This window comes from Camelus ferus, chromosome 18 (genome assembly GCF_009834535.1).
Source record: "Camelus ferus isolate YT-003-E chromosome 18, BCGSAC_Cfer_1.0, whole genome shotgun sequence".
Lineage (NCBI taxonomy): Eukaryota > Metazoa > Chordata > Mammalia > Artiodactyla > Camelidae > Camelus > Camelus ferus.
In genome coordinates this window covers 21,903,723-21,925,419 of record NC_045713.1, presented here as the reverse complement: position 1 = coordinate 21,925,419, position 21,697 = coordinate 21,903,723, and the positions used below count along the sequence as shown (strand labels likewise).

Below are 21,697 nucleotides of genomic sequence, written 5' to 3'. Positions count from 1 at the left end.
TCGGATCAGGACCCGCAGCTGCCCCATTAACTGTGCCGAGCAGCAGATAGCATCACTAACCTGCCCTCTGCAGTGTCCAGAAATGGGCTGCAGGCAGCCAGGTAGGGAGTGGGTCACAGACACGGGCTGACCCCTAACCTTCCAGGGGTTTCCTGTATGGGCTTATGGGGGCTGTGGGCTGAGTCAGGAGGTGTCTGGAGAATCCCCAGGTCCTGAGTCTGAGGGAGACACTCCTTGCCCTCCCGTTAACACTCCCATGTGCCTGTGCACCCCAGTTTCTCATCACTGGACAGACAGAAGCCTGTCCCTGCTGAGAGGGGAGGGCATGATCCCTGCTTCATAGGTGCAGAAAAAGGATCAGAGAGACAGCACTCAACCTGCCTAGTCTGTGGGAGGCAGGACAGACCCCCTAGAGGTCTCCCACCCTGGACTCTGGTAGGTGACCCAGCTAGCAGGTCAGGGGCACAGCTCCTTCCCTGAGGTCTTGACCTTGTGGTCCTGCTGGGGGACGGTGGGAGTGCTGTCTCCTGAGTACCAAGCCCTTGATTCACATTCAGCAGGTTGTGGAGGCACTGGGCCCCCTGTGGAGAGGGGCTGGGTGGACCAGGATTACATCTAGCTGTTCAGGGGCAGAGTGAAGAATGTTCCAGAGGCCAGTGCAAAGGCTCTGAGGCAGGAATGCAGCAACACTGGAGAGCACCTGGGAGGTTTAGCAGCTGAGTGACAGGATTCCTTAGAGCTTCTTTGGGCTGAGGCTTAAGGTAGCCATGGCCAGAGCTCCGCCTGCCCCTCCCCGCCCCCCAGGCCGAGGTGGCTCCTCCCACTCCCTTGAGCTGTGGTTTCCAACAACAGAGGCTAATGCCCAGCAGGGACCAGGGAGACTGGCTCCAGGTAGGAGACCCCTCCCCACGGCCTCTTTCAGTGGGAGTGGGCAGAGAGGCCTAGGAAAGGGCCCCTGCTTTACCCTTCAGGGGTTGGAAGTCTCCAAGGGCTATCTGGGGCAATGGGCGAGGGCTTGGGCTGCCCCCAAGGAGGGTCACTTTCCCTGCTTGAAAGAGTAGTTCCGTAGGCAGATGAGTCTGAGAAGTACCGCTCATCTGTCACCCCAACCCCCACCTCGGACATCTAGGTGCCCCTGAGATCATTTGGGCCTCAGAGTAAAACCCACAGTATCCTTCCCAGGGTCTGTCTCCCAGATTTGTGTTCAGGGACCACATCTGGGAAAATGGGGCCCTGAGCCATGGCTGGTACTTGGGACCTGGTGGAACTGAGTTGAATCCTTCTCATCCCCCAAGCCTCCATCTCCTCATCTGTGAAACGAGGTCACCTGCCTGCCAAGAAGTGTGCAGGGGAACCAATGTAGCACTGCATGGCACGGGGTGGGGTGTTATTTCTCTTGTAGCCTCGAACTTGGCCCAGCTGTAGGACTGGCTCGGAGAGGCTGAGGCTGTGACATCTGTCCATCCACCTACTTCGACCTCCTGGACCTCCCCTACCAGTTCATCAGCCACCCCCCAAGGACTGCACCTCACACTGGATTTGCCTGGAGACCCTGTTCACTCCTGGCAGCCCCAGCTGCTGGGGAGGATCCCGGTGCCTGAAGGGGCTGCAGGGGGGCCCCGGGGCCTGCACTGCTCCCCAGATGGCCTGCTCTTCCTGACAGCGGGGACTGTACCCTGCATCCACGTGCTGGACCTTGAGGGACGCCCTGTCTGCCACCTGCCCTGCCACGTTCCAGGGGCTGGGGACTTCGTGCCAGAGGATGTGGCTGTGACAGCTGCTGGCCTCGTGGTAGTCAGTGACCTCGTCCACGGGGCTGTCCGTGCGCTCCAGCACACTGCCCGAGCCCCTCAGGGCCGCTGGGTGACAGTGGGCAACTTCTTGGCCCCCCAGGGGCTGGCTGTGGATGCCTTTGGCCGAGTCTTGGTGACAGATTATGTGCCCGGGGCTGTGCACAGCTTCACACTGGGCCCTGCCTTAGAGCCGCTGGCCCCTGCCTCCATACTGGGCCTGGAGGGCCCCTGCTGGGTGGGCCCAGGGCCTGATGGGGGCCTGGCTGTGAGTGAGGAGTTTGGGGATGTGCGGCTGTTTGGCAGTGCCTGCCAGCCCCTGGGCTCCCTGAGAGGACTGACTGGGCACAGCTTTGGCAGCCCAGCAGGTGTGTGCACTGATGCAGCGGGCAGTGTCATTGTGGTGGACGAGCAGCAGTGCCAGGTGACCCTGTTCCCCCGGGCCAGGGCACCCATCTGCCTGGTGTCCGAGGGGCTAGGGCAGCCCCTGGGTGTGGCCTGTACACCCCAGGGCCAGCTCGTGGTGGCGGATGCAGGGGATGGCTACATCAAAGTGTACCAGTACCATTTGGAACTGGCCTGATCTGGTGGGCTTGCAGGGGAGACCAGCTGTGCGTGGGCCCAGCCTCCAGGGCCCAGACCATGATGGGAGGAATGTTCAGGGTTGGTGGGGTCCTGGAGGGCTGCTGGCCATGCCTTCCTGACCCTGCATGTTTGTGACACTTCTGAGCCAGGCCCTGGACTGTCCTCCTGTCTCTCTCACAGAGGATTCAGACTTCCTTGACAGTCCTAGCTCCTAATCAGACAGAGGCAGGCAGGGAGGGTGTGGTTGGGCTGAGCTGGGCCGGGCAGTGTAGTTTGGGCAGGGGTGTGGTCCCCTCACTGTCCCCCATCCTCAGAGGCCCCAGGTGCCGAGTCTCCTGCAGCTTCCCTGGGCCCAGCTGAGGTATGGGGGGAGCAGAGGAGGGGCCACCCTGGAGGAGCCCTGGGGTGACACATGGCTGGGTTGGAAGCCTCCATGCCGTCTCTTTCTCCCATGTGAAACTGTCTGAGCCTTCATTTTCTCCTCTGCACATGGGATCAAAGAGCTGCAAGCTCATGTGGGGGTGCTGGGAGAGTTCCCTGGGCAGTAGTCAAGTGTAAGAGAGCCTTCCTGTGAGGACAGACTCCTGCTGCTTAAAAACAGCACGAAAATGAAGCCAAAAGTGGTGGGGAGGTTTGGGGTTACACTGAGTCTGGGGCCCAGCTAGGCTCCTAGTTCTAGTGAGGGGTCTTCAGAGGGAGGAGACAGTGCCTAGTCCTGTCCCTGGGAGCTGGTGAGGGGATGCACCAATCACAAGGACCTGTGGAGAAGAGGGTGGATTAAGTGGGTCGGTGTAAGGAGATGTGTAGCAGGTACTCAATAAACATGAGTTAGTTGTTGCTGCTGGTATTAGGGATATCGTTCCCTGGAGCAGAAGGCTCAGGGATGCCTCCTGACTATCAGATCAGATGGCTTCAGCCTCCAGGCTGGCCCTCCAAACTCCCAAGCTCTTTTGGCCCTCGAGGGACCTGGGTGGGGGGCCCTATGTAGGGACCAGGGCACAAGGGGGTCAGCCTGGGACTCTACCCAGGGCCTGGGAGCCCTATCATCTGGAAGGGTGGGTGTAAGGTAAGGTCTGGGACCCTCAAATGTCGAGTCCACTAAGTCACTCACGTGAGGAAAGCAGGGATGGGGGAGGTTTGGTGGCTGTGGGAAGGTGGGGAACTGGAAGGCAGAGGTATTGGGGGCACTAGGTAGACTGGAGTGGGGACAAAGATTCTGAGCGGGGACAAGGGCGCCGCACGCAGGCCTCTAGCTCCGGGGGCCGGAACGTTGCGTGCACGGAACGCACGGGCCAGGGGCTGGCGGGCAGCCCGGGCGCCTTTCGGGGAGGACCGTCACGCGGCAACGCCTGGAGCCGGCGGAAATGGGGTTAGTGTCCCGCGGCACAGCCGCGGCTGGGCTGGGGCCCGCGAGAGCCGCCGTTCGCCCACGCCCCCCCGACGCGGTCCCCAACCTCATCTCGACCCCGCCGCCCGAGGGCGCGGCCCCGGGGAGCAGCCGGTGAGCACTTGGGGGGCGGGCCGGCGTCCATGAGGCGCGACCTTGGGGAGATGCCCCCGCCGGACCACGGGCTCCGACTCCCGCTGCGGTGGTCCCAGGCGCAGTCCGAGGAGCCCAAGGGTCTCCGGAGCCTCCTCTCGGAGCGTCTGTTTCCTCATCCGTAAAATGGGGGCTCTGCTGGCCGCTGGGAACGGCGGGTCTGAGACTCGGGAGGGCTGTGAGGCCCCGCCACCCGCTTCAGGAGCGCGCCCACCCACCCCCGGGTTTGCGGCAGGGCCGCGTGAGTGCTCTTGGCCGGGGTACATCCCACTGGGGTGCACCCCAGCCCTGTGGGGTGGAGAGCGCCTGGCTGGTTTCCTCTGCGCCACACCAACTTGTGTCCCGATGTGGAATCTTTCGAAGGACATTCAGGGTCAATGGAACTGGCTGTCAGCGCTTTACAGTTGTCTTTGACTGCAGTAACTGTGGAAAAAGAGTCCTAGATTCATGTCCTTTCTGAAACGAGAGGGGAAAAGCACTGTTTACTGAATGCTTGTTGTTTTTTAAACACAAACACATGGAGTAAAAACGAATTCCTGTGAGCTCTTGAGGAGCAGTGAGGGTGAGACTCTACAAAGAAGAGTCTTAGTGAAATGTCCCTGGCCAGTCATAACTGGGTTTTTGCCCTGAATCAGTTCATGCAAGGGATGGGAGGCTGTCCACTTCCTAAGGTAGACTGTTGAGTTCAGGTTGTGTGACAAGGGGCGTCCCAGAGACTGCGTTACCTGACTGATCTGGGAGTGGGCCAGGTCACAGAGAACTGGGCATCGTTCTTAACGGAGGCAGCATTCCCAGGCCTGCGCCCTTGTTTTTATCACAGTCTTTAAAGCTGCACACGGTACCGAGTTACTGCCCTGCTTTCTCCCATCTGTACCTCTGCTATTGATTGCCTGCTCTTTCATCTTTTCCTGGCTGTCTGATCAGAGCAGACTTCTTTGTGTTGGTTACTCCCAGAGGCTGAGGTGCGGGGTGGGAATGGGAACTTGCCCTGTGATTTGAATTCTCTCTCACTACCCCATGGATGGGAACACCAACCTCTGCCCTCCACGCTTCCCGAGACATGAGGAGGTTTGTTTGTTTTTTTTTAAGGTAAACTTTGAAGATGAAGCATAAGACACACAAAGAAAGTGCACAGATCGTACATGTACAGCTCAGTGAATTTTCTGAAAGTGAACCCACCATGTAACCAGCTTCCCCCAGAGCATCTGATTACTGTTTGCCCAATTGTGTTTCTTTTCTGACAGTAGCTTTGGCAGTTTTCCTTAGCTGCTGTGAAAGGAGTCCCCAAGCAGGGTATGATCTTGTCATTTGGCTGAGCTGGTGGTCCTCACAGGCTGGTGCTGAGAGACTTGGACCATGCTGGCTGGTCCCCCACAGTGGTCACCAAGCCAGATGCTCCAGGAGCCTGACAGAATTGCTCTGTCCCTCTCACAATGGTCCTGCAGAAGTGTCAGGAAGACAAGGTGGCCCTTGATGCCCTTGCTGATGGCCACAGGGACTTCCCCTGTCGACACCCATGTTCCCTGCCCTTTCTGGTCACTGGGGGGTGGGCCATTTGGGAGTCTGGCTATTGCTTCACTCAGAGGGACCCTTTTACTCAGAACCTACAGGTGGGAGAGGCCTCATCCCTCCAGCCCTGCTCTGGACCACCTGCAGGGGAGGAAAGCAGCTGTACCAGTTGCATCTCCCCAACACGTGTGTCCCTCTCTGTCCTCCTGTCCTCACCTGTGTCCTTTCCTCAGGTGTGGCTCCAACTTGAGGGGGTCTTTGCTCAGGGCAGCTGCTCTGCCCTTTGTGCTGGTGCAGTGGGGTCATCAGTGTCTGGGAAAGGGCCAGCCCCAAGGCAAACCCCTACCCAGGCAAACCTGCTGTCCATCAGGCCCCATCTGGGAGGGCTCAGGTGGGAAATGGGGTGCTTACTGAGAGTTCACATCTGCAGCTGGCTGAAGCCGGGGCTGGGCAAGGCTCAGGGTCACACAGAATTCAGGAGTCACAGCCACTTGGGGCTGTCCTTGCTGCTCAGGGGTCAGGTGAAGGTAGTGGAGGACAGGAAGGCGGGCGTCCCCTCATCCATTCTCCAGGGCTGGAGAACTCCCACCCCCCTTTCTAGAACACTTCCTGCTTGGGGAATAGGTCCTGAAGGCAGTGTTTGGCTGTGACAAGAGGATGGGGCTCCCGGGGAAGGATGGGCACCACTGGAGGCTGCAGGGTCAGGGCAGAGGCAGGAGCCCCATGGAGCTGGGCCTGTTGGCTGAGCACTGAGGCTTCCCCAGGGGCTGACTGGGCAGCAGATGGACTTGGGCACCAGGCGTGTCCCCAGGCACCTTCTGGGGCACCTGCAACAATGCCCACAGCTGTCAGCAGCGTGCGATTTCCCTTAGCTCAGCAGCAATTTGTGTCAATTTTTATCTTTATTCTTGCTAGCTTAGTAAGTTAATCAAGGTTTGTAAGATTTTTAATCTACGTTACTTTAATTGTTAATGAGATTGTGCATTTTTCCACGTGCTGCACATGAACTGTAATCAGTTCCCTTGTGTTCAGCCCTGTGCGCCCTGGTGAGAAGGTCATGTGACCTCACCTGTTCTACCTGCTTGTCTCTGGGGGTGGGAGGGAAAGCACTGACCTCTCTCAGGGTAACGGTGGGGGGTAGCCTGGGCCTATGCTCACAGCAGCCTGGACTGGAGATGGATACCTGGGCCCACTACCAGCCCTGTGACCAGACCCAAAGCTGCATTGCCCCAACCTATGGGCCCAGTGGCTGTGTGGATGTGTCTGTCAGGGCCATTCGTGTCATGTATTAGCCAGGGCCTGCAGCCCTGGCACTGCCAGCCACCCTGGGGTCATTGGGGCACCACAGCAGCAATGGCAGCAGCTCTGAGCTGAGCCCTGCTCCTCTCTTCTAGCATTCCCAGCATGGTGCTGAAGGCCTTCTTCCCCACGTGCTGTGCCTCGGCGGACAGTGGCCTCCTGGTTGGACGGTGGGTCCCGGAGCAGAGCAGTGCCGTGGTTCTGGCCGTGGTGCACTTTCCCTTCATCCCCATCCAAGTCAAGGAGCTCCTGGCCCAAGTGCAGCAGGCCAGTCGGGTGGGCGTGGCTGTGCTGGGCACCTGGTGCCACCGCCGGCAGGAGCCCGAGGAGAGCCTGGGTCACTTCCTGGAGGGCCTGGGTGCCATCTTCTCCCACGAGCCTTGGCTCCAGCTGTGCCGGGAGAGGGGCAGCAAATTCTGGAGCTGCAAGGCCACCCGCCGGCAGGTGCCCACCTGCCCAGCCACCTCTGGCGAGGACCAGGTCATGCTTGTTTTCTACGACCAGCGCAAGGTGCTGCTATCTCAGCTGCACCCGCCTGCAGCCCTGCCTGACCGCCAGGCTGGGGATGCCACAGCCAGCGCTGTGGGCCTGGCTGCTGTCTTTGACACAGTGGCACGAAGTGAGGCGCTCTTCCGAAGTGACCGGTTCGATGAGGGCCCCGTGCGGCTGAGCCATTGGCAGTCAGAGGGCGTGGAGGCCAGCATCCTTGTGGAGCTGGCTAAGTGGGCAGCGGGGCCTATCTGTCTGCTGCTGACCTGCCTGCTGTCACTCGTCTCCGCCGCCAGTGCCTGTCGGTAGGTGCCCCTGGGGCCAGGGCAGGAGGGAGTCAGGCCCCTGAGGCCTAGGCCCACTCCTTGGTGTACAGCAGTCACGGGGGCCCAGGTGGGTCCTTCTGAGGCTCATGGCCGCTCCCTGTTCCTGGCTCCCATCCCCTCCCTGCGCCCTCTAGCTCAGAATATGTCCCAGTGGTGGCTGCTGTTTTGGTGCCTTTCAGGCCCAGGACAGAGCCAGGCTTCCTGGCAGCCTCCACGGTTTCATGCGACCCACCAGGTAGGGGTATGAGGGGACCCTCTGACAGCCTGGGTCCCTGAAAGGAAAATTAAATGATGAACAGACCTTGGTTGTTGCCACCCAAGGGCCACTGTTGGCCCTGCTGGGGAGTTGTTTGTCCTCCTGCAGACACACAGGCCCTCCTGCTTTCCTGGCCCTGGTACTCACACGAGAGGCAGCCCAAGAAGGCTGTGGGGGCAGCATCCACTCACGGTCCAAAGGGGGTCTGGGCTGGTGGTTCCCAGCCTCGCCTGCTCTCTAGACTCTCCAGAACACTCCTGGCTGCAGGCCTGGTCAAGGGATTTGTAAAAGCTCTTGTGGTCCCTGGAGAATCCTGGGGCAGCACCAGGGAGTTCTGGCAAGTTAACCCCTGGGCCTGAGCCGTGGACCCCTCTCTCTATAAGAAGCCACCTCCCCAGTGGCACCACCTGGTAGGGAGCAGCTGTGCTACATCCTTGGGTTCAGGCTCTGAGATACAGGGCTGGCCTTCCCTGCTTACCAGAGGCTCCAGGAGCACTTGGTCCTGTCCCAGCAGAGAGACCTCGGCAGCTGTGTGTGGACAACACCTTGGGTAGCGGGGACTGCTGGGTGTCTTGACGGGAAGAGTGGGTTTTGGATCTTCATGAACCTCTTGGAATGAATCATATGAAAATGAATGTCTGAGCCTGGGTGCAGCTTTGGGAAAAAAAGCTACTTTGCTTTTGTCAATTTCAAAGGATGCAAGAAAGGTGAATGGCTCATGTGTCCCAAGTCCCAGTGAGCCCCTTAAGCAGGAGATGGTCATCAGTGGTGGATAAGAGCACCGCAACGTGAACGTGAATCATGGCTGTCACTGCAGGAGTGAAGCCCCAGCGATGCTGCCAAGGGCTGATCTGAGCTCTGGGGAGACCCCTGCACAGGGTCCTCTGCAGCAAGTGCAGGGCTGCCTTCCGCTGGACTGGGATGGAGGAGGGAGGGGCTGTGCTGACCACATTTCACTCTTGGAATTGATTTCAAGTTGCTTGGTTGAAAACGAAACCTTTAAACCTTCCAAACTCAAGACCTTCCTTCCGAGGGTCTGGGTGTGGTCATTTGGTGGCTGCACATGCCCATGAACCCTTTGGGCCCCTCCTGCCAGTGGCACAGCTCTGAGTGGAAGCTAGGCACTGGCCCAGCTGAGTCACCTTTTGGCACTTTCTTCACCTTTGCTTGTGAACTTCTCAACTGAATAGGTCTGTGAGGGGTCCTGGGGCCTCCTTTGCCTTGTGAGAGATGAGTTTTGGTGTATAGCTCTATAGCAGTAGGTCACCTGAGACCCTTGACAACATCACTCCTCCAGGCACTCAGCTTTAGGTGTGCCTGGAGTCAGATCTGAGTGACCGTGATCCCCACTGGGCTGCCCACTTGGGCAGCTGAGTTCAGGAGTGTGGCCCCTAGTGTTTGGGGCCACCAAAGCCTTGGGCTGAGCCTGGCCTGGCCCTTCCTCCCTGCAGTAGAGACGTGTTGGCGACAGCCTCGGTGGCCCTCCCTCCCTGGCGAACAGAACCCCAGAGGACCTGAAGGTCCATTCTCCTCCCTCCTCTGCAGGATGTTCAAGCTGTGGCCACTGTCCTTCGTCTGGAGCAAGCTCTCCACATGTGAGCAGCTCAGGCACCGGCTGGAGCAGCTCACACTGGTCTTCAGTACCCAAAAGGCCAAGAACCCCACCCAGCTGATGAGGTGCTGGGCCTGTCCTGGGCTCCCCCACCGGGCCACGGTCCCAGTCCCTTCCCCAGGCCCTTTCCGGCTCCACGCCTGCCCCTCTGATCCTTTCCGGCCAGGCCACCCTCATCACCCACTCCTGTTGGACTCCTCCTTCCAGGAAGGCCAATATGCTTGTCTCTGTGCTCCTTGATGTGGCCCTTGGCCTTGTGCTGCTGTCCTGGCTCCACAGGAAGGACCGCATCGGGCAGCTGGCTGATGCCCTCATCCCCGTGGCTGATGTGAGTTGGTTTGGGTGGAGCCCAGACTGGACTCAAGCTCCTGTTTTCCCAGGGTGGTGGCAGCAGAGGCCCCTCAGTCAGCCAGAGCAGCTCATCCCTGACCCCAGGCAGGTCCCATGGGTGCCACTGTGTCTCGCAGGATCTGTGGGGCTGTGCAGACCTGGGCCCTCCAGCAGGTCATATCTCAGCTCCTGGCCCCTGCTTTCCCTGCCAGGTCCACTGTCATGGCGTCCCCGTTGTCTCCCCACCGTACATGATCTTTCTGCTCTCCTGGCTCTTCAGGGTGGGTGATTTTTGGCCTGGGCTCTATGCACAGTCAGCGTCACTGGGTCCTTTCCTGTGCTCAGGGCTGTCTGTGTGGTTGATCTTGGCCTCCCATCCTGCTCCCAGCGCTGCTTCTTCAGCTCCCACACTGAGAGCCAGAGGCAGCAGCTGCTCCTGAACTTGCCCTTCATGATCTGTGCACCATTCCCAGGGCCTAGGTGCTGCCCCACCCTCCTCTCCCTTCCATGGTTATCCTCCCACTGTCCCTCCATGCTGGCTCTGAGCCTTTGCCATCTACCTCCTTCAGAGGCCCTATCACGTCTGTTGGGCGCTTGTCTTCCTGCTTAGGGCAGGCCCTGCAGGCCACTCCCAGATCTCTGTGGGAGCTTCCTGGCCTGTGATGTAGTTGAATGGCTGTGGCCTAGGTAGGTGGTCCTTATGGGCTAAGCCTCTGCCTGCCATCGTCAGCGTCCAGCCATAGGTGTGGCTAGACCAGGACCCTGCAGGGCAGGAGCCCTACAGGCCGAGAGTTCCATGGCTTCTCAGGGAGAACTGGCCCAAGAGGGAGGAGGGAGGAGAGAGGGCCTAGGGGCTGGGGATGGGGCTTGGCTGCTTCACTCATCCACACTCTGCCTTTTGGCTAGCTTTGCCTTTTGCAAAATTGCTCAGAAATATAAATATTTAATTTAAAAATGAAAGCCTCTTCCTGCTGCCAAGCTCTTATCCTTTAAATATTAAATAAGCTCTCTACATTCAGAACACTCTGTTCTTCTTCTCACTGTTCCTGACACGGCAGAGGCCTTCACCCCAGGTTAGGAAAGGCCTGCTTTGTGGGTGAGAGGGAGGTGGCAGGCTGTGGGGCAGGGATGTCGCTCCTGTGGCCTCAGTGTGGGTGATGAGGCCAGGGGTCTCTGGGGCCTGCCCACTGCAGCTGGCACAGCTTTTCCTCCTGGCGCGGCCAGGACAGTGGGCAACTTCCCTGCTTGCTTTTGAGGGTCCCTGTGCTATCTCTGGCCCTTACTTGACATTGTTCTTCCCTCTAGGGGACCCTCCAGCCCTCCTACCTGCTACCTGGGCCCCTGACGGGCTTGACACCCTCACGTTCACTCAGGGTCATTCAGACAGGTAAGCGGGGTGGGGTCAGTTGATGGACAGTGTGCCCCTCCTGTGTCCTTGCAGCATGTGGCTGAGGAGCTCCAGCATCTGCTGCAGTGGCTGATGGGAGCGCCTGCTGGGCTCAAGATGAACCGGGCACTGGACCAGGTGCTAGGTCGCTTCTTCCTATACCACATCCACCTGTGGATCGGTGAGTGTTGGTGGGCAGGTGAACAGGCTTCACCCGGCCCCTGATCCCTACCTCAGCTCCAGGGACAAAAGCTCTGGCTGAGGGGGTCAGTGGGGCTGGGCCAGGCCCTGTCCCATCAGGCTCTGCTTCCTGCCCCCGTTATCCTGTGTGTGGAGCATTGCTTTGCTGTGCTGGCCACTCAGTTTCCTGAAGCCTCAGGCACCCTGCCTCAGTGAGGACTTGGGGGAACCAGGCACTCCCTGGGCACCCCTTCAAGGCTGTCTCCCATCCTGCCAGGCTACATCCACCTCATGTCCCCCTTCATTGAGTGCATACTATGGCACGTGGGCCTCTCGGCCTGCCTGGGCCTGACAGTCGCCCTATCCATCCTGTCGGACATCATTGCTCTCCTCACTTTCCACATCTACTGCTTCTATGTCTACGGTGCCAGGTGGGTGTGTGCCCCCTACCCCTGTAGGCCAGCCCCGTGTAGCCTTCCAAGCTAGGCTTCTGGGACTGGGCGGGCGTGGGGTTCGCCAGCCCCCACCCTGACAACACCCGTGTCCTGCAGGCTGTACTGCCTGAAGATCTATGGCCTGTCCTCGCTCTGGCGCCTGTTCCGAGGGAAGAAGTGGAATGTCCTGCGCCAGCGGGTGGACTCCTGCTCCTATGACCTGGACCAGGTACTGGCCTGGCCCCAGTCCCACTGGCCCTTGAACAGGCCTGGCTGGTGCAGCTGCTTGGGCACCACAAAGGGCAGCCACACTCCTGTTCTGTAGGACCTGGGGGACATGGGGCCCTCAGACAGTGCAGAGCCCTGCCCCTGGTGGTAGATGGACCCTGCTCCCAGGGGCTGCCGGGCAGCGGGCACTAGAAGTGATACGTGCACAGGGCCCCAGAGGTGACCCCCAGAGGTGACCAGGCACCAGTCTGGCTCTGGCTCATCTCTTTAGCTTGCTTGGACCTGATGCAGGGACCCTGAGTGCTGCCCTTTGGGGGCATGTTTCTTCCTGCCTAATTTTCACCTCTCTCTGTCTTTGGCCTACATGGCTGCTCACCCTGTCAGCTGGTCCTGTCTGTCCAGCCCCCGTCTCCCCTCGTGTAACTGAGTCTGGAGGGCAGGCTGACACATCCCTCTTGGTGCAGGAGAAAACTGTTATGAGCAGGCTTTCCTGGGTTGTCTCAGGAAGCTGGCTTGGTTGCAAGATGGGTGTGGGGAGGTGGGCAGCAGGGGAGTGGCCAGTGCTGCCGGGGTGTCGCCCGCCTGGCTGGGGCTCTAGAGCTGCTGATGCTGATGCTGATGCTGGTGCCCTTTCTCCGGCAGCTGTTCATCGGGACCTTGCTTTTCACCATCCTGGTCTTCCTCCTGCCCACTACGGCCCTGTACTACCTGGTATTCACCCTGGTGAGCCAAGGGCCAACGTGCCATGGGTAGTCCACCCTTGCAGGCCCTGTGGAGTGTGGCTGTTCTGGACCCTGGGCCGTGTGTGCTGGGCCCTGGAGTGGACACCACCCACTGCTCTGGGCCATGAAGCTGGGTGCACAGAGGGCAGGACCCACAGTGGGTGGGTCATGGTGCTGGTGTCCCGCATATGGGACCCGGTGCAGGGGAGGGGGAGTGCAGATAGCAGGAGGGACATGGCACCCATGTAGCCCAGGCCGAGGGGCCAGTGGCATGTTTCCCTGGGTTGGAGCACCATCTCCTCTGACTGCTCCTGCCTGCTGCTTCCTGGCTTCCTGTGCTCAGGCCTCAGGTTCAGGGCTGGGTCCATGCCCTCCTCTTGGGACCCATTGGGCTGCTCTGCTCAAGGGCGTGCTAGCCTGGTCCTGGCCACAGTCCCAGCTTGGAGGCCCTGAACGCCGTCTCTGCTGCAGCTCCGGCTCCTGGTGGTCACTGTGCAGGGCCTGATCCATCTGCTTGTGGACCTTGTCAACTCCCTGCCACTCTACTCACTCGGCCTCCGGCTCTGCCGGCCCTACAGGCTCGCAGGTAGGTCTGCATGCTGTCTGGGCAGGGGCACACCCGTGGGCCCTCCAGAAGCACCAACTGTGCCACTCCTTCCTGGAAGTGGGGTGGGCAGGGGTGGGCAGGAAAGACAGAGACCCCTGGTCCTGCGGTGTCCGCTGGGCCAGCTGTCTGCTGTGAGCTGGAGGGAGAGGCCCCATGCCACTCAGGTTCAGAGTCCAGAGGCAGCGCTTTCTCTTTCTCACCCTTTCCTGTGATGAACGTGAATGTTTGCTCTCAGGGCTGTCTGCAGCAGTAGGGTAGGTGGTGCATGAACGTGGCTCAGAAAAGACGTGTCCCATGTGGTTGTATGGAGCTGTGTATGCCTGCTGGTGCCCCTCAACCTGGAGGGGACGGGCCAGGGTGGAGGACGCTGGGATGGCCAGACCACGGCCAGGATAAACACACACCATCCCAGCTGCCCCTGATGGGAGGCCATCCCCACTGCAGGCCTAGGGAGGCCCAACCCAACTGGTCACAGAGATGTGTGTTGGCCCATCTGGTTCAGGGGCTTTGAACATATTAGAGAACTTGTGGAGTTCTTGGCACAGCCTGTCTAGCAACTGTTCAGATGGCCCCCGACGTGACCAGCACACCCAGGAGGCCCTACACTAGTTTGTGGCTGGTGGTTTGGCTGTACACTGAAGCTTATGGCAGCTGCTCCCAGCCAGTCCAGTGCCAGAAGACATGAACGTGCATGTTCCATGGGCTTTGGACCTGGAGTCTGCCTGCTGGGTGTCCAAGCCACTTTCTCAGCAGACCCCTGGGTGGCCCACTCCAAGGACCCTGCTAAAGTGCTGCCCAGGCTGACTTGGCCCCCCAGCCCCCTCTACGCCTCAGAATGCCAGGGCGGGGCAGGTGGAGAGCCTGGGACCCGGCACCTTCCTCTCCCAGCCCTCAGCTCTTGGCCAGAGCAGGGTCCTTTTAACGTCATAAAAGGCCACAGATGCTGCCTCTTCTCTCCACTGAGTTTGCCTTGGGGCCTCTTCATCAGCTGATAATTAGTTCCTGTTTCTCCTTTCAAGAACCTTCCACCTTGGAAATCCCCAGGCTCAAGCTCGGGAGCCTAAACTTTAGGCCAGGGGCGTGGTGGGTCCCTGAGTCAGCCATGCACACAGGAGTCAGGAGGCGCCCACCACCCAGCAAGTGCCTTGTCCGCTCTGTGAGAAAACCCGTGTCCCACTCGGAAAGCAGCACAGCTAGTGCCCTGATGCCTGGTGGTGCCGCTAGACCCTTGACTTTTGCCTTTTGGTGAGGTTCTGCAGGAGGCTCTGACGAGGGCCAGGCAGCCAGCTCAAAGAGGCAGATGGAAAGGATGGGCTGCCTAGGTGGCCTGCAGCCCTCTAAGTGCCACTCAGAGCAGGAGGACTGATGTCACTGTCTGCAGGGCCCTGGGAGCCCTGGGGGACCGCCCTGCTCCCTTACAGGGACCTCGCTCTCCTTGCAGCTGGCGTGAAGTTCCGAGTCCTGGAGCATGAGGCTGGCAGCCCCCTCCTCCTCCTGATGCAGGTAAGGCCTCCATGCACCCCTCATGCTGCTCTCTGGGGACAAATCCCCACCTGACACGATGCCACCCACATTCTGGGGCACGTTCTATGCCTCCCTGTGGGTGGGGCCACATGGGTCCAGGGTAAGGTGCTAGCAGGAAGACCCACCAGAACTGAGGCTCCCCCACCCACAAGGCCTCTGGGCAGCATGACCTGCTCTGCCTGGAACCTCCCCCAGCAGAGCTTGTGCAAGGGGTCCCCTGTGCTGTGCCAGATACCCTCGGCCACCCAGGGCTCCTGCCCTTGGCCCTACAGGCTCTCCTTCCAGGTGGAATAGCACAGATTTGGCGAAGGCCTCAGGACACCCAGGCACACTCTATTGGGCTCTTATCTTAAATAGCTTGGGGCCTGTCCCGAGGGAGGGAGCAGGTTGCGAGGCACCAGATCCCAGTGTTGGGGCCAGGCAGGCAGAGTTGTCCTGCAGGGCAAGATCAGATGCTGAGGCAGCCAGAGCCTGTGTGCTTTTCTCAGGGGTGTTTTGAGTCCCACTTGAGGAGGCTCCTTGGAGCTAAGTGAGGCCTGGAGTGGAGGGGTCGGCACCCCGCCAGCCCGGCCCACCATCCCTCCCCACAGCATGGTCACAGCAGAGCATGCCCAAGCCTCCCTCCCCAGCTGCTCCCCTGACCCCTGTGTACCACAGGCGAGAGCACGACTGGCACGGAGCTGGGCCTGCCCCACAGTTGTTCAGCCCAAGGACCCCCCATGAGGGCCTGCCAGGCCCAGAGAACTGGAGGCCTGGGGAGTTGGGGGCCATGTCCAGGCTGATCACTGCCCTTGTGCTTCCAGATAAACCCCCTGTCCTACAGTCGTGTGGTGCACACCTACCGCCTCCCCAGCTGTGGCTGCCACCCCAAGCACTCCTGGGGTTCCCTGTGCCGTAAGCTGTTCTTCGGGGAGCTCATCTACCCTTGGAGGCAGAGAGGGGACAAGCAGGACTGAGGGAACCAGGCCACCAGAAACCCCAGCACTACCAGCTGCCAGGGTGGCGTTGACTGTCAGGGCAGCACACGTCCCTGCTCTTTGCCTTCCCTGCCGCCAGTTGTCTGGGGCCTCTGCAGGCCCTGCTGGGGCCCTGCCTGTCGCATCTGCTTACTCTGAGGTCATGGGAGTGGTGAACTAGAGGATGCAGGAGTGGCCAGCCAGGCCAGCTGGCCTCCACTCTGGCACTGGCTTGTTTCCCTTGGGACCCACCTGCTGATCTGCTATGATGCACTGTTAGCCCATGCTCACCAGCCTCCCAGGACTGCCCCCCCCCCACACCAGACCCTAGCAGAGGTTTGCTGAGCTCCACCTCTACCCACTGGGTCAGTTCCCAGTGGGGTGAGCTGGCAGGCCTTTCCGGCTGCTCCCCGATGCCTGACCCTGTCACGGGGTAGAGGGACCCTTCCTAGGGTGCGTTCAAGAGTCCTTGAGACTCTGGCCCCCAAGCATCTCCTTCCCTGAGGGGTTTTCTGCAGGATACCCTCCTGCATCCCCCGTTCCTTCCAGCTGTCTCAGTGGAGCAACAGCCAGCCAGTCTAGGGGGTCCAAACCACTGCTGACCCCCAGCCGAAACCAGCAGCCTCTGAGAGCCAGGAGGGGCCCTCCAGGAAGCTGAGTGGCAGCGCCCCTCATGCCCTGAATTGCACAGGCTTTACTTGATGCTCCTGGAGAGGATACTCTGTAGGAGGAGCTGCCCACAGGCCGTTGGGTGTCCCTGTGTTAAGCCAGGCCACACGGGGTGCCCAGAGCTGGCAGCAGAGCACCTACTCACCCAGCTGCCCCATTCCTGCCCTGAACCCCTGAGCCAAATCTTCCATTTCATTCACTGACTTCTCGCAGAAGCAGGCAGCTCCTGGGCAGATGCTTCTGTAGTCCCCAGGGAGGGGTCCTAGCACTCAAGCTGCATCTGCTTGCTGGCTGCAGGCAGAATTGAGTGTGGGTTTGAAGCCCAGAATCCCAGGGGGAGGAAGCATGGAGATGCGAATGGCTTCACGTCCAGTGTGTCATCTTGGGGTTGGAGGTGGGGTGGGGGAGGGCAGTGCTCCCTGTCCATCCCAGGCAGTCTGAGCTGTCCACTTCTGCCACCCACACTCCTTGGCTATGGGCCACAGTGGGGGGCCTCTGGGGGAGTCCCCACCAGCCCAGTGTTGGGTGGGAGGGGTCCTGGCTCTGTCTTTTTCTGCTGAGACAATAAAGCCTCTCACGTGTTTGGAGTACACCTCTGCCTCCCATCACCATGTAGGCAGTGGGTCTAGGGAGGCACCCCTTCTCTTGGGGCAGTGGGACAGCTGGCTTCCACTGTTTGTCCTGAGCTGACTACTATGCCCATTTCCTGTTTGATGCCAAGCTGGGGGTCACTGGGAACCTTGTCCCCTGAAGCAGGCCTCTTTGCAAGTCAGGTGGGTGAATGTGTAGGCTCTGGTCCCTTGAAGATGTCCTGGCATGGGTGGATGGACCCAGGGCCACTTACTTTCCATTTTTGGCCTTGCCCTGGTGTCAGGGAGCTCCCAGGACAGGGCCGAGGGCAGGGATGCAGGCTTGTCTGGGAGCAGGGTGGTGGTGGTGGTGAGCCACTCCTGTCTCTGATGAATATGTCATCACCTGAACCCTAAGGACTCCCTGCAGGGTAGGGGCACTACCTGATGGACTCTACCTGTCCTGCAGCCTCCAGGGACCCTCAGGTAGCTTCCTCTGCCTGTTGTCCAGGCTGTAGAGGGGAGGGATTGGAGCCCAAAGAGGTCACTCAGCAACTCCCAGGCCTGCATCTCCACCAAGGGTCAGCAGAGGGCCCCACACGAGTCATGAGGGCAAGACTAACACCCAGACCTGCTGAGAATAGCCTCTGTCACCTGTATTTCTGGGGCCGCCTTCCCGGTCACCAAATGCCAGGACTCGGAGATGGCACATGGGGTCTGTCACCCCTCCCATTGAATTTTCTCCCCTGATCTGCCCAGCCCACCAGGCAGTGGTGGCCATGTCCCAGGCCTTGCCTGGCAGCTGTCACTCTGTGCCGGGTGCGGGGCTCCCTGCCCATCTCCCAAAGGCCAGCCCCAGCCTGCTACCAGAGCTGGCCAAGGGAACACTGGTCACTCTAGCCACTGGCAGCCACGAAGAGATGCCACTTGCACATCCCAGGCTGCTCCTGTCCTGTCTGTCGTCCCTGGACCCATACAGCCCCTGCTGAGGGATGGCCTTCATCTGTGCTCTCATCCCTAACCCAGGGCTCTTGAGCACACCTGCCTCACTGACTTGGCAGAGCCTCAAGCTGCAGCCTCTCCTAGGCTGACCCTCAGGCTGCCCTGAGAAGTGGACTTTCCCCCCACAGCCACCCACTGAGAAGGGCCTCAGAGAGGAACGGTGATCTGTTGAAGTCCATTCTTGTCAGCTCCCTCCTGTGCTTGAAAATTTACTTTGATGTAATTTCAGAGAGTCAGCTAACACAGTACTTCACACCCTTCACCAGAATCCCTGTTGCTAACATTTTGACACAGCTGCTTTTTCATGCTCACAGTCTAACGTTTCTGAACCATTTGATTATCAGTTGCCCCTAATTGTGCCCTTAAAATGTCCAGTGTATCTCTTGTAAGGCCAAGGACTGACCTATGTAACCAGAGCATAGTGAGGAAAACCAGGGACATAACATGGATGGGGCCACCTTACTTGAATGTCCCCAGCACCTTCCTGTGCTCCTGGGCACCAGTCTGGAGGGTCCTTTGACCCCAAATGTGCCCACGTCTGCCTCCCCTGTGGTCTTAGAAGGTCCAGCCAGTCACTTGGTAGCATGTCCCTATATGGGGTTCGTTTGACGATTCTTGAGATTCAGCTCCTGTGCTCTTTGGAACAGCACGTAAATGTCACTGTGTCCTTCTAAGGCATTGCCCTGGGAGGAACACCATGTCTGTCCATCCCAGTGACATCAGCCTGATCCACCAGTTTCTCTGTAAAGCTACTTTCCTTTTTAATTAACAAGTGATTTGTGACCATGTGACCATCTTGTCTCCTTTCCCCCTTTGGCCCGCTGGTTGCGTATTCAACCATGGGTTCTTGCCGGTGCACACAGGTTTCAGGCTTGCTCCACCTGTGGGACTTCAGTGGGGCCTCTCCTTGGCAGCAGGCCTGGGCTGGGGGGCCGAGAAGCTGAAACTTGTGTGAGGGCTGCCAGAGCACCAGGGCCAAGGTCTGTTTACCCCAGTGGGTGATCACCAGAACCTTCTCAGAGAGGAGGGCTTGAGGTACAGCACAGAGGGCAGTGGGTATCCTGGAGGGGAGGGGCGAAGACACCCCAGACCACTCCTTCGTTCTTTCCTGGACAGAGGCTGGGTCTGGAGGCCTGGCCCCCATCCTTGTCTAAAGCCAGTGGGTGGGGAAGCCGCAGGGGGGATCGTCATAGGGGGCTCTTCACCAGACATTTCCCAGGCCTCTAGAGGGCCCAAGGTTACCCATGACCACCCAACACCTGGGCGCCTCGCAAGGCTGACCCAGGACTTGTGAGCAGAGGGCTGTCCTGGACTGCTCTGTCCTTGGCCTGAGGTTCCCCCATGGACATATAGGTCCCCAGCCTACAAACCAGGGATGGTCTTGCCTGCTGCACAGGTTGTGCTGGGAAGGACCCAGCTGGCCTCACTCTGTCCTGGGTGATGGAGAACCAGACAGCAGAGCCTACAGCTGCTGGAGCCCCTTCTAGGGGAAGTCCTGAGGCACAAAGGGTACTTTTGACTTAAGTTCTCTGCAAAGTAGAATGATGACAGCTTCTCACCCACCCTTCTTTCTGGGCAGACTCAGAAACCAAGAAGGAAACATCAGCCCCACAGTGCTTCCTGTCCTGTCCCTCAGTGACTTCAGAGCAGGGAGTTAGGTGAAGCCAGGTTTCGGGGTGGCAGGTGGTGGGTGCTCAGTTCTGGCCCCTGTGGGGGCTCAACTCCCTGCTTCCACGGGCTGAGGGCTCACAAGACTGCCCACTGGCTCTTGTTTGTGTAAATGCTGTGTGATGCAGGTGGCTGTGCCCTTTTTGTAAATGTTGGGAGCTGCGTCTGCTATAACCCAGTACTCAGGGTATTACGAGTACTGGGATTACGAGTGAGCCAAGTGGCCCTGCCTATCCCTAGCCAGCCTCTGCCCTTGAGTGTCCCAGAAGGCCAGGAGGCCACCAGGAGAGTTTCTTTGTAAAGGCGCATGAGAAAAGCCCAGGTGCTTGCTCACCAGGTGCTGCCCACCCAACAGAAGGACCAGTTCCTTAGGAAGCCTCCCCAGGTACCTCCCCAGAAGGGGTTGGCGGCAGCTTGTGGGGGGTGGTCACTTGGTGTTACGGCCCCCATACAGAGGTCTGCTCTCTTTGAAGGTCACCTACTGCTGGAGACACCACCCGGGCTCAGTGACCCCTTGGGAGAGAGTCCCTGCTGCCTGTTCCTTGCCTGCTTGACAGATGTGCTAGTCAGGCTGTCCTCAGTGTAGCCCACAGAGTCTGGCCGCTGTGATGACATGCTGGTTCCCTTTGCACAGATCTGCTTCTTAGGGAGCCCCAAATCACATGTGGCCTGTCCCTAGCATGCACCCTCAGCGCCTTGTCTGGTAAGGGCTAGGCTTGGCTCAGCTTTGACAACTCACTCCTTTGATTGTTTATTATTTTTAACAGCTTCATTATTTTACAGGTGTATTTTACGTATTATAAAGTTTACCCATTTCAAGCATACAATTCAATGACATTTATTTATTTAAATAGAAGTACTGGCAATTGAACCCAGGACCTCGTGCATGCTAAGCATGCACTCTACCACTGAGCTACCCACCCCTCCCCAAATTCAGTGATTTTCAATACCTTCACCAGGTAGTATGACCATCACCAGTTTTAGAACATTTTCATCACCCCAAAAAGAAAGGTGCCATTTCCCCCAACCCCCATACCCTGGCAACCACTAGTCTACTGTCTTCGGGTTTGCCTATTCGGGATGTTTCATATAAATGGAATGTAGCACATATCCATGCTTTATTCTTTTTTATGGATGACTATCCATTATGTGGATAGACCACATTTTGTTTCTCCATTGATCTGTTGATGGATCTTTAGCTTGTTTCCTCCTTTCGCCTATTGTGAATAACGCAGCTGTGAACATTCACGCGCAAGTTTTTGTGTAAACATATATTTTAATTTCTCAAGGAGCGTTGCTGTGTTCTTTGGTACTTTTATGCTGAACTTTTTGAGTTACCAATCGTTAGCTACATGTCATATGTGACTATGTTCTCCTGAAAAATTTTATCAGTGAGGAGAAAGTCACCCTCCATCTCCGACCCCAAAAGAAATGATGCTGTCTATTTTGGTGAGCATCCTTCCAGACTTTATCCTATGCACACATTATGTTTCTCTATACATAAATCTCGAATGAATTGATTTATTAGGTTTTTTAAAGCATAATCGTTAAAATTACACTGGATATACTATACGGTTATTTGCACTTTTGTCTTCCCAGGTCAGTGTTGTCTGCACCTTACCTTGTTCACTGTAGGGGCTGCATGAGCCTGGTTGATTTAATGGGACCCTATGGGGGCTCTAGGTGGTTTCACTAGTTTCACCCTAACTATAACGCAATAGTGACATTCTCTGAGCTAATTTCTGAGAACTTCTTTAGGCTAAATGATATATGGAATAATTAGGCTGTCCAACCTCCCTCCCAGTGGGCTATTCCCCACATCTTGGCCCCCAAGCGATGTTGCCAATAAGTGAAGAGTATTATTTTGCTTCATTTTCCATTTTGCATAGTAGAACTGTATTTTTACACGTGTTCACACGCTTTTCGTAACCCATCCATTCGGTAAACAACCCCAAAGTCACTTCCTGCTGTTGGCCCCCATGGTCAAGCCTCAGAGCCCCAACGCCCTGCCCCTC

At 58.4% G+C, this 21,697-nt stretch overlaps 2 protein-coding genes across 4 annotated transcripts; both read left to right on the top strand.

Annotated features, from left to right (window-relative positions):
• Positions 1 to 858: 858 nt before the first annotated feature.
• Positions 859 to 3,439, top strand: NHLRC4 (NHL repeat containing 4). The gene is made up of 2 exons (XM_014565195.2): positions 859 to 891; positions 1,426 to 3,439. The coding sequence occupies exons 1-2, from the start codon at positions 859 to 861 to the stop codon at positions 2,371 to 2,373; spliced, it is 981 nt and encodes a 326-aa protein (XP_014420681.1). The 3' UTR covers positions 2,374 to 3,439.
• Positions 3,440 to 3,590: 151 nt separating this feature from the next.
• Positions 3,591 to 17,035, top strand: PIGQ (phosphatidylinositol glycan anchor biosynthesis class Q). Of its 3 annotated transcripts, none has more exons than XR_004312723.1 (11): positions 3,591 to 3,876; positions 6,819 to 7,517; positions 9,340 to 9,471; positions 9,614 to 9,734; positions 11,178 to 11,304; positions 11,581 to 11,734; positions 11,855 to 11,966; positions 12,608 to 12,688; positions 13,159 to 13,273; positions 14,716 to 14,797; positions 15,622 to 15,708. XR_004312723.1 is itself a non-coding variant. In XM_032460662.1 (11 exons), exons 1-11 carry the CDS (start codon positions 3,740 to 3,742, stop codon positions 15,772 to 15,774), a joined length of 1,893 nt encoding a protein of 630 aa, XP_032316553.1. In that variant the 5' UTR covers positions 3,601 to 3,739; the 3' UTR covers positions 15,775 to 17,035. The 3 variants fall into 3 exon arrangements, 2 of the variants coding, with proteins under 2 accessions (XP_032316554.1, XP_032316553.1); XM_032460662.1 differs by having other exon boundaries at positions 3,601 to 3,876; positions 14,736 to 14,797; positions 15,622 to 17,035; XM_032460663.1 differs by lacking the exon at positions 9,340 to 9,471 and having other exon boundaries at positions 3,594 to 3,876; positions 14,736 to 14,797; positions 15,622 to 17,035.
• Positions 17,036 to 21,697: the final 4,662 nt, after the last annotated feature.